The 12,504-nt window shown below is 37.4% G+C and overlaps 1 protein-coding gene across 1 annotated transcript; it reads right to left on the bottom strand.

The window, feature by feature from the left end:
- Positions 1 to 8,180: 8,180 nt before the first annotated feature.
- On the bottom strand, positions 8,181 to 11,408 carry LOC118559310. Its single transcript, XM_036129982.1, has 6 exons — positions 11,339 to 11,408; positions 9,781 to 9,838; positions 9,152 to 9,457; positions 8,646 to 8,912; positions 8,376 to 8,495; positions 8,181 to 8,277 (listed from the first exon to the last, which is right to left on the bottom strand). The coding sequence occupies exons 2-6, from the start codon at positions 9,833 to 9,835 to the stop codon at positions 8,222 to 8,224; spliced, it is 804 nt and encodes a 267-aa protein (XP_035985875.1). The 5' UTR covers positions 9,836 to 9,838; positions 11,339 to 11,408; the 3' UTR covers positions 8,181 to 8,221.
- Positions 11,409 to 12,504: the final 1,096 nt, after the last annotated feature.

Below are 12,504 nucleotides of genomic sequence, written 5' to 3'. Positions count from 1 at the left end.
TTGGTTACTTTTTCCACTGACTGTGGGTAGGAGTAGAAGAGCCTGTTATTTGTGGTCTGGACAGAACAGAGAAAGCTGCTCTGTCATGATGCAGCTTTGCCTGCTGCACCATGGACATTTCAGGGCACTTCCCACCTCCCATACAGCTCCGGTCCCACACCTCAGTTATCACTTACACCTGCCAGCCACTTAACAGCCAGCACTCAGCACACCTGTCAGCCTCCCTATTTAAGCTCCCTTCATTCAGTCCTTCCTCGTTGGTTCGTCTGTTTAGTTCTGTTCATCTCAGTTCACTCTGGTTCATTCTGCCGTGGCTACTCACCTCAGCTGTTCTCCTCCAGCCCGAGTTCCCTTCATCTCCGCCTGCCTGCTGTGGTTCTGGTCCCGCAAGTATTCACCCAGTCGTGCTGCTAATCCTGCTGTGGTTCTGACTCCAAGTCTCCACTCTGCCGTGCTGCTGGTCTTGCTACCTCCGTGCTCCGGCTCCATCCTGCTTGCCAGCTCCAGCCATTAACAGCCTCCTGCTCCAGCCTGGTCAAGACTCTGATCCTCACCCTCCACAATTCATCATCTTCAATAGACCAGTTCATTGTTATTGTTTTGATGCGGGTTTTTTGCGCATGCGCGCGGACTGGTAGGCAAAAGGCAAAGACAATGGCGGACGCGAACAGAGAAACTGACGAGTTCTCCAGGTATTTTTCTTCTTTAGATAACGTATCACAAGATTGTTTTAAGAGTAAGTTAATGGTTGATGGTATCAGATTGCCAGATCCACACAGCAAAAGCCTGAAGGGACGGAGCGAGTCTATGAAATGCTGCCAAGTGTTCCTTACCGCGACATATACAGCTGCCTTATAAACACGCAGGCCAGTACAGACGAGATAACACGAAAGCCCCTGAAACCACTGGACGGCTACAATTATTTTATATCGGGAAAAAGGCTCCAGCAACCCCCATGACCCCATGAGGGATTAAGCGGGTCAGAAAATGGATGGATGTTCAGACATGTTTGTGTAACAGCAGAAAGCGGAGTCGGACACAGACCGCGCCTCAGCAGAAAGGAAGACCCGCCCGGTAGGTTAAAAAAAACATTGTTTACTACGGATTATTTTGGTGTTTTTGTCTTGTTAAAATGGGTGGGGGTGTCGGCGACGTTGCAGCTTAAACACAGACGTACAAGCGTGCATGAACAGGGGCGTAATGCAGCCGCTGTCTGAACATTATTGCACACTGATTGCACGAAGAAAAAAGATGCAGCGTGTTGCTGCTGCAGCGCATCGACTCCGCTTCTCCCGGCGCCGCCTAGCGATCGCCACCTGCCCTCCGCCGCTATTTTAGTAGAACAATGACTAGAGCAGAGTTAAGTTGTATTTACCGGAGATGAAGTGTAGACTGCAAATTCTGTCGTAATATGATGGCTCCCACAGTCCATTTGGATTGTCTGCCTGCGCTCTTTTCATTGAAATTATCCATTTCTTTCTTCTTCCTTCGTCCTTCGGTGAATGACAGAAATGTACATCCGACGATTTGGAATGCCTCTGTGTGCAACCGGGAGCACAACAAGTCGTAGGCATTGTTTAGATTCCAAAAATAAACAAACTAAAAGTACGCTCTAGATCACCCGTTTTGTCCTGTAGTAGAAGAGAACAGTACTGTTTTTTGCCTACTAGCGGGACCCGGATGTAGCGCTGACGTCACGCGTGAACTGGTCTATAAACTCACAAAACTGAGCTCTGTGTGTTGTTGTGTTCGGGTTCATCTAAAAACATGACATGCTCAGTGAACAAAGTCTGAGTGGCTCCAGGCTTTGATATTTACTTACTAAAGTAGAACATAAATTATTTCAGTACCTAGAGTGTATATTTATCAAGCCAAGTAAAAACACTGTCAGTGTCCTATTACTTGTAAAATACACAAAGACATTAGACCATTCTTACAGTAACTAAAATTATTCTTTTTGTCAAAATCAAACATATTTCTAAAAAAAGTGTTCTTTTAAGATCCTAGCATCAGACTGTTGACTTTTTCAGAGATTTTGTCAAATACGAATAATCCAAATTTGTAGGAACTAAATTTAATTCTATTCAACCCAATGTGCATTTATAGAAGCAAACATGCATGTTCACATGATGCAAAAACTTTAAACAATTTACTTTTCTGTGTATTTTGATCAGCATTAACAATTTAATATTCTATACTGTCAGACTTATTTTTCTCCAAATTAGATGGCCTTGGTTACTTTTTTGTTTTATAAAAAGGAAGTGCCATCTCAGACAGGAAAAGCTATTCTGATGCTCGTTATAACCACAGTCTTTTTCTATTCTCGGTATGCATGCTTCCTGCTGAGATATCATGTCAGTCTCTTTATTTTTAGGTGTTAAGAAGAACAGGGAGTCTGATTGGTGCTCAAGGTGTTGGTTATGCTGCATTGGAGAAGAATTTTTAATGTTAGCAAATGTATAAACAGTCAACTGATAACTTCAGACATGCACTTGCATTGTCTTGATAAAGTGTTTATACCTCCTGAACTATTTTACATTACAGCCAGTTTTCTATACTTTCTAAAACAGAGACCGCTTGGGCGCATGCGCTGCTCGGAACTTTCCACTTGGTTTATATATTAGTTATTAATATTACAGTTTTATAACAAGTCATTGAAAACAATGACAATAAAACAAAATTCAAAAGAATCACCTTACAGTGTTTAAATGCTCAAGTTCCCTGTTCCCACTGAAAAGTCTAGAAGCAAGTTCAAATGTTGCTGCAAAACAATGACTTTGTCCCTGAGGAAGTACAAAGAGGTGGGATCTGTGCTGCTTATGTTAGGTCTGACATCAGCTTTTGATACTGTTGACCATTAAACCCTGCTAAATAGACTGAGGTGCCGGGGTGATGTTTAAGGCTCTGCTTTAAAATGGTTGCATCTACTTATAGATCCTTTTCCTGTCCTTTTCAATATGGTGTTGAATTGCTTATTCAACAGGTCTCTGTTCTGGGGCAATTGTTGTTTTTGCTTTTTCTGCTTCCACTTGATCAAACATTGTCATATTTTGAGGATATTTCCTATCATTGCTATGCAAAATTCACCAAAATATCTGGATTTCATTAAAGGCTGGATGACTGATTTGTTTTCTTCACTTGAATGAAGAAAAAACACAAGTAATCATATATGCACCAGAAAATAAATAAATAAAATAAATAACTAAATTTTAATCCACTTTTGTTATGTCTCATCTGCATTATTGTAATGCGCTTTATACATGCCTTACCAAAACCTCCCTCATACAAAATCCCACAGCTAGGTTCCTTACAAGATCTACAAAATAGTGTAATCTGACTCCACTGCTTATGAAACTTCACTGGCTCCTGGTTTATTATAGAGTGCGTTTTAAAATGTTAGTTGTTGTTTTTTTGTCCTGTCTGGCAATGTGGCAATAAAAATTGTTGTCTCAATGCCAAAAAGAGCCCAACAGGTTTTACTTTCACAAGTGGAACCTTACTGCTTTTGCCATAGGGCTCCACTTGATTTATATATGCAAGAAGCTGTATTAAATTTTATGCTAAGACTATTTCATGTTAAATGGACACTGAAACAGGAAGGTAGAAGAGGAAAAAAGGAGAGAAACAGATAAGACAAAAGGCCAAAAGGGAGAAAAGTCGAAAGAGAATGGGAGAGAGTCTGCTTCTACACCTGCAGAGAGAGATATAAAAAGAACAGCAAAACCAACCGATAAAGTATCACAGGCACAAACAACCAAAGCCTTGATACCATTGTTGAAGAATATACAGTATTATTTAATACAAAATGTATGACAGCTGAAGATAGTGACATGCCCTCCCCACAAAACCTGAGGTGCTACCCCCTCACACCCTGCCCTCCATACCTTAGCCGACCCCCCACCCCCCAACCAGACTGAGTGGTTTAATTTAAAGGGCAGCTAAAAAATTATATTTTATGTGTGCTTCTGTTTATTTTTTGCTTGTGTACTGTTTATCTTTTCTTGTAAAGCACTTTGTGATTTTTATTTTGGGAAGTACTCTTCCCAAAGTATTTACTTGCTTACTTATCAAGTCATTGTCCTGCATGTCATATGTATTTCGAACTATGTTTATTGAACTAGCTTATTGAACTAGGTTATTGAGCTTCTGATAGGAAATAAGAAATGCATCTCTAGAAAGATAATAATAATTTTAATAAATAATTTTGAAAATGATTGGATAACAATATTTTTTATTTACATTTTTATCAAAAATTGCAAGGTAAAAATGATTTATTGTCCGTTGAATAATCAATTGAAAAATCATTAATGGCATTATAGCAACGGTGGACACTTACTATCATTAATCATCTTTTTTGCATGTTTATGGTGGTGGACGTTAAAAATCTCTACAGGCAACCTAGTTGACAGAGTTAACTGACACTGATTTGATGACCAAGAATACACAATAATTACAATGTAAGTCATTGTATGATGTATTGTATTATTTTATATTTTCATTTGAATTTAAAATATATTCGATTTTTTTAGATACATTCAATAAATAATGTGAACCTGTACCATAAAGTAATAACCTCTAAGTAAACATGTTGTGAATGAGGATGCTTGTGGACTGGCTTTTTTATTTATTTTTTTGCAAATGTCTTGCAAATTTTTTGCTTTTCAATGCACCCCCCCCCCCACACACACACACACACACACACACACACACTCCGCCTTTCATATCGCGCATGCATTGACTTTTCAACAATTCTGTCTTGCGGTTTTCAGCAGCAACGGCATTGTTTCTTATAGTTTAATATTGTCCATATGCCTTCTTTAAAGATTTTCAATTCTGCTCGCAGGACATGCGCACTTCCAAGCTTATTTCCTGTCATTGCCATGGTGAATCACGTTATTTGCGTTCCAATGATCGGGCTTTGTTTCATGCTTGTGCTCACGTTCAATGGTTGATGGAGCGCTGTGTTTAGTTACCTGACTGATATCATCTGTTCTGAAATCTGAAATGCTGAGTATGACAGAGGGAGGAAGAACTACTCAGTGTAGCAGCTTTCTACTTAGTGTAGATCAGCCGTTTTTTCGGAAACGACGCTCAGAACAAAGAAGCACAGCGAAACCTGCCCAACCATAAAGGCGTCTGGCCAACCCATCAATCAGTGGTGCGCTCCGATCAGCACTGGCGCTCACAGAGCGAGGCCGTGGTACACCATCTCACCAGAGTTGCTATGGTTAAAAAAAACAAAAAAAACTTGGTTTATTATTATTTTGTTTACAGTTCAGCTTGGATTTTATTTAATGCGCATCATAGCTTTGCTGTGCGCGCTGAATCCAGATGCTGTGCACGAATGCACACGCGTCCAGTTTAGAGGGAACAGAAACAGTTTGTTTCGAACTGTTTCAGTTCGAAACAGTTCCTGTCTCGGTCACGTGACTTTCCCATAGCGATACGCGCATCGACACGGGTTTTGCTCTATGAGCTCGACACACGCGCTGGCGCATCAGTGTTGCCGCACCCATCACTAATATTTATTTATACTGTATGCACTCAATACTCAGCTGGGCTTCTTTTGCATGGTTTACTGCATTAGTGCAGTGTAGTATGGAGACAACCAGTCAGTGGGACTGCTGGAGTGTTATGAAAGCACATGTTGCTTTATTGATTATTATTGCTGTGTACTGTGCAGTTTGACCTGAAAAACTGTTGACTAGATCCATCACCTTTGCCATGTATGTTTCCTCCATCATTTACTTTTAGTCTTCAGTTACAAGGAAGTCAGATTAAATGCAGCACAACATTTAAACTGACGTGTCTTTAAAAATTATAAGATATGTAGGACCACACATGAAAATGTGCCTGGTTCTGATTTGAAAACTTTTGTTTGAGCTGTTTGGACTGTCACATCAAATAGAACAGTGGCGGCTGGCCAGTAGGGGGCGCTCGGGCGCCGCCCCCTTTAAATCGTTTAGATAATAAATGATTTCTGAACTGCAAAGTACTTAGAAATGTATTTATTCATACTGTGTCCAATAGACATGTTAGAATTTATTAAAATAGTAAATACATAATTCTATTTAATTGCTCACATTGTGCACACTTCCTATGTGCAGGGCGCCGGTCTAATGGGAGTGAATGTAGCCGCGTCAACTTTGGCAAGCACGTGATCTGAGGCTGACTTTTAATTGGTTAGCTAGGGTTTTGCATAGGGGCGCACGGCTCTGCGTCCCGGACACACCTATTCTGTTGCGTCATTACTGGTAGAGTGTCAGTACTGGCTAATTTTTTTAAAAACATTGTGTGATTGGACAATCCCCGATTCGGCTCAGCTCAGCTGCAGTTCGTTAGGTTGATTCACGGTTGTGCTTGCAAAGTTGAGTAGTTTCAAAATGAGAGAAAATTCTGTTTTGTCTTTACAAAAAAATGCTTTTACAAAGCGTTCACTTGAAGAAAAAAAACAGGATAAAGGAGCTTGGACCGGATCGTCTTAATTTACAAATTCAGCAGCAGGCAAGTGATCTCTCCACTCCATGGTTGGGCAAAGCAGTGTAGCTAGTAGTCAGCCAGCGAAGAGGCGTTGAATACTCAGTGTAGAAGACCATGAAAGGATTGCTGCAGAGGTGAGTGGTTGTGGAAAATCACTGTTACACTGGTTTATAGTAATGTTATTTAATATATTAGGAAGATGTGCTTTGTAGTTAGAAATACCTTTAGTTGTGTCTATGCTGTGTAGGTATGTTGATGTAATGTTTGTCAGCAAGATATTTTATTATTTAAGTTGTACTGAAGTTTATGGGTAATGGGGAATAAAACATTTGGTTACTAAATTTTGTATAATCTTGTCCCACAAAAATGCTGTAACACATTTCATAACACAGCCTTAAAAAATGGCAGCAAATGTTATTAAAATCAGGAAAACAATCTAGAAGAAGTCTTTTCAGAAACTGTCACGCTCTTGAAGATCCTCCTCACCACACCCATGACCACAGCAGAAGCTGAAAGGTGCTTTTCAACTCTGAAAAGAATCAAGACTTTTCTGAGAATCTCAATGACTCAGGACAGGCTGAATGCATTGGCCATGTTGTCAATGGAGAAAAGACTAGTCACAGAGATGACTGACTTTAACAAGAATATAATTGAGAAATTTGCTGGGCAGAAGGAAAGGAGGGCAAAATTCATGTTCAAATAGTGCTATTTTTTTAAGATTTGTTTTGTTTGTTTTTCATTTGTTTGTTTGTGTGCGCCCCCCTCAGTTTTTTTAGCACCAGCCGCCACTGAAATAGAAATGTGTCATATTGAAGCAAAAAAGCCTGATGCACACCCATTTTCCCCGTAGCATAAATATAGGTTAAGTATTGCTAACTATAGCTAGAAAATAATATTGTAATGTTACATATTACATTATTACAAATGTGCCATGGAGATGGTGTGGGACTCAGGTTTCCGCTGTACCTTCATTATTGATACATCTCTGGTCTTGGGTGGAAAAGGTGGTATTTGATGTTTTTGTGCATACATCAATTTTGTATATGAGGTCCTGGAGAGTTGAGGACCAGTTTGAGACAGTTATCAAGATTTATTGATAATTGTCTCAGACCTGCATGATCACTGCGACTGTTTTCGAAATTCATCAATTCCTTCAGCTTGTAGTTTAATTAGCTGAAACAAAGTTTATGCAAACAACAAATACTACTGTTTACATATTAATTTGGTCCTAATCAGGGGTTCTGTAACTCAGAAGAAAAATCTTTTCACAGCCGGTTCATCCACTGATAAAATAGTCTATCTGAGTCCATCCATTGGCAAGATATATTTTGTAGTAAGCATTTTTTTGTGCAAAGAAAATGAAATGAATAAAAAGTCTGATCTGACATGTTTTGAGATAAAAACTTTTTTAATATGGAAAGAAAACATGTTACAAGATGTTTTGTCATGTGGCACTATATAATTTTGACTTTAGTACTTATGACGTTAAGTAAATACCTAAATATGCACCTATAAAAGGCTGGTAAAGGGCTAGAGGGTGTGTTTTTCATATGATGAACCATGGGCTGCAGTTCGCAACAGATAAATCACACAACAGTTTAACCACTTGAATGTTTCCTACTTATATTTTAGGTACAAAAGGAACATAAGGGGGGGGGGGGGGGAATGCTATCGATTTTAGCCATCCAACATTCAAACACAACACACTTTTTAGATTATTGTGGTTAGCAACCTAACCATCCTACTTGAAGGCAGTCCGCCTCACTCGAACATCTGCATACACAACGTCAGCACTCACTGAAAGGAGCAAAAATAGACACATCAGTGTAGCAAACACATCCACACCCAAAAGCCAACAGTTTCACATGCAAACAAGCAATACGTTTATTCTTCACCTTCTCTGAGAGATGCACGACTCCTTCTCTTAATGAAGGCCTTGAAACCAAGAAACAAGGCCAAAAGAAGCAATAGAACACAGATTACAGCTGTCACAGCCACAGTCACATCACTTGTGTCTAAAAACATAAAGATAAGAAACTGTCACAGAATTTTCATAGACTTATATGTAAAACCACATCCCAGAAAAAATATTTAGTAACCAAACTGTACTGTAGAGACAAGAAATAATAAAACAATGTAGACAAACAAAAGAAGAAACTGAGTACCTTTACAGCTTATTAGGTGAATGTCTGTCTGTTCACTGCTGACCTTGTTCCAAACTTTACACACCAGGTTTCCTTCCAGCTGACCATGTAAGGTGAGGATAACATTTGAAACACTTTGATTCTCCCCATGCTCAACTTTGGTCTGTATCAACAGGTTTTCGTCCAATGCCAAAGTGAACTCCACATCATCTCCCTTCGCTGAGCAGTTAACTGACATTTGCTGTGGTGACAAACAGGTCTGAGACACGGCAGGTTGCGATACTGGGGCTAAAAGACAAATGCAAAGTGACATTTTCATTGCCTTTAACACCATCCAGTTCCTATGCCAGCCTTTTTCATTGCTTACAGAAAAGTACTTTTTATCAAATATGTTGTAATTTTATCAGGAGCTATTAATTTTTACACAAAGTTGACAAAAAATATATGACTTCAAATCTAACAGCATTTGAGCACAGTACCAAAATGTTATATACATGCACATGGAAAATTTGACATATTTTCCCTACCAATAATGTATAGACGGAGTTTGATTTTCCTCTGCAATATCCCACTGCTGGATGAATATACTTCTAGTTGATAAATTTCTGAGTCATTTTTTGTTGTCTTATCAACCTTCAATGTTCCATTATTGAAATATTCATAGTTATTTTTGTGTTTAGCATTACTGTCAGACTTAAAAACTGTGGCCTCGTTTCTTTTCAGCAGTATTTTCTCTTTCTCACTGGTCAGCAGGTAAAAAAACAGCGGCTCTACAAGCGCTCCAAAACAGTGTTGATCTTCACTAGGGTTTGTTAAATTACATTCCGTTGGCCCTGACGAAGGAACATTAAAAACAAACAAGTCATAAGCACATAATTTGAAACAATATATCTCATAATCACTCATGTGTTATTGAATGCATATTTGCATATATATATATATATATATATATATATATATATATATATATATATATATATATATATATATATATATATATATCTCCTGCTCAAAAAATAAAGATAACACAATGTAACTCCAAGTGTTCCCTTTATTCCCTTTATTTTTTTGAGCAGTATAGTAAATCACACGCAACATGCTCATACATTTTTAAATTAACTTAAACTTGAATAATTGCATAACGTATTGAGAGCACCTTTTGCCAAAGCTGATGTTCCCAGGACTGTGATCAATAGGTAGATCAACATCATGATCTGTAATGATAAAACTGGTTTTAAACAAGTTGTGATGTAGACTCGCAGGTTAAAATTTACGTCTTATCATAGAACTAAATATATTGATTCTTCTAAATATATTGAGTGGTCTTTATGAAAAAAAATTGTTTTTACCTTTGCAAATTAAGTAGCAAAGCATTTTTTTCTTTCAAAATGCATACATGGTGTAAAAGAAAAAAAAAAGAAAAGCACTGTAATTGAGCCCAACGATATGAGAAATTTTGGGAAAGGGCAACATAATACAAGAAAAGACAAGAAAGCAACAAAAGGTCCTAATTTTAGGTGCAATATAAAATCTAGTTTTAAAGCTTGATTTAAAATTTGATTTAAAATTTAAAATTTTGAGAGTTCAGACTTAAATGGAATAGTTTTACATAAAATATTTTTGTTTCACGTAAAGTTGCTCTGTTTTTAAACTTTAAGAAAATCAAATTCGGCTCACTTTTATTCAAAATATAACAGTTATGCCAATAACTGCAGTATTGCATGACTTAGGTGCAAGGTTATTATCATTAACTAATTCTAATAAAATTATAAAAACTAGAAGTAAAAAACATGTTAGTTAACTGAAATAAAAATAAAAACCTGAAACAAAACTAATTAAAACTAATTGAATTTTAAGAGAAAATATTCCTAGGTTACTTTTGTGTGTCTTTATTATAATGCATTTACATGAAGTCTAATCTCCGGTTTTCACTGTACTGCATTACGCAAAATCTAGGATTTTGTTCTTGGATTTTGTTACACACAAATATTTCTATTTATTTTTTTCAGTCTTTTCCCTGGTATGTAAGTCGTATTACATAAAAGCCTAAAACTATAACTGAAACTAATAAAAACTCAACTGAAACTAGGCGTTTTCAAAAACTAAACCAAACTAGTAAAAAAATTCTAAAAGCTAATTAAATTTAAAATAGAATTGATAATCAGAAGTCAAAACTAAATAAAAATAAAAACTAATGAAAATTTCAAAACTATTTAAACCATGCTTAGGTGCTACATTTTTGCCTGTGTATGTGAACGGAAACACAAAATATACATTTAGGGTTTATCTTGAATGGCTAAAAGTTCTTAAAGTAATCTGGAAGGATACTTAAACAGGATTTCAATAAATTCAAAATAAATTTACTTAATAAATCTCAGTTAATATAAAAATGTAAGTACACTTGCATTACTGTTAATTACCGCAATGTAGTTTAGGGTGTTTGTGTTGGAGCCAGAGGGTGTATAATATCACAAAAGTAGTATTATTTATCTGTAATGTGTTGGTTTTTTGCAGTTATATTAAGCTTGATGTCTTTATGTATATTGCACTAAAATAACATTTAATTTAATATTTTGTACTATTGAGGAATTGACTGAACAACATCCGCTGCAATGTTGTATATGTGTTGCATATTTTCTGTAAAACTCTGCAGACATTTCTGCAAAACTGAATAAATAGTTGAAAGCAATCGTAAAATATTGACGCGCACTTACCTGAAACGGAAGATCTTATTAACTGACTGTTGAATTTTCCACTGGCAGCAGGGTGTTGCGTCAGATCTTTTTCTCTTTCTTGTAGGTGGAACTGAGGACACAGCTATCAAAAACAAACGTGGTCTCTGTGTGCTTTGTCTTTGTGTCCCTTTATTGCCCACATTTTCATGACACTGAGCTACTATGTAAGTTTGAAGAACAAAGCACCAACAGCAACACAAGTACTATGTAGTGACTCTCTTAATATACATTACAGTATAACGCTGCATCAGACCCTTTTTTTCTAATTTTGTTAGATAAACCCTAGCAAAAGAGTTAGCAAATCATAAAGCCACGGTGTGTGATGGGTTAGGGTTAATATCACCAAGTTAATATCACAATTCCATTTGCTGTCTCTCAGCTTCCTGCTTCGGTAACAGACCAGTGGGTTTAGTTATAACCAGAAAAGTTTTTAATTCTATGGTACAATGCAAAGAGAAGAATAGCTGTCACAGACAACAGAAACATACATATTTTTTGTTTGTTTGTTGTTTTGCTAACAGATTATCATAATGGAAAATATTTGCCCAATATGCCTGTGTGAGTTCTCAGTTATCTGGGTCATCGCAACAACAAACAGGCTTAAATTTGAGGCAACCGGAATTTCGTTTAGTTCTTTCTGAAAACATTTAACACCTATTTAGGAGCACCTGAGCAACCTGTAGTTGGAGCACTGCTGTTTTTAAGTACATTGAGACCCATTCTCCTAGGCACATTCCAAGTCAGTGTCAATGTGGTTAGACCAGAACACAGGTAAGAACTTGGGAGGTGCTTGATGAATAAAGAACAATTATTTAATTAAAAAAAGGCTTACAAAATAATACGGATGCCAGGAGCATAACACGGATAAAATCAGAACAGGGTAGATTAACAGATGAAGACGGAAGACCTGACAATGTAAAAGACAGACTGAGCTGAACCTATAGGGCAAGAGACGGAGGGAACAAGAAGTGGATAAATAGGCACAGGTGAACTGAGTAAGACAATAAAGATGCAGGAAAAGGGGAACAATGGACTGGCAAGAGCCCATATCAGTATGGGCCGTCCATACCGGCACCCATACTGCCGGTTAAGGGGTTAAAAAGACCCCTAGGTAAAGAGTTGGTTAAATTCAATAATATGTTTAT

The sequence above is a fragment of the Fundulus heteroclitus genome, unplaced genomic scaffold (genome assembly GCF_011125445.2).
Source record: "Fundulus heteroclitus isolate FHET01 unplaced genomic scaffold, MU-UCD_Fhet_4.1 scaffold_270, whole genome shotgun sequence".
Lineage (NCBI taxonomy): Eukaryota > Metazoa > Chordata > Actinopteri > Cyprinodontiformes > Fundulidae > Fundulus > Fundulus heteroclitus.
The sequence above is the reverse complement of the archived record's forward strand: the minus strand, read 5'-3'. Positions and strand labels throughout refer to the sequence as shown.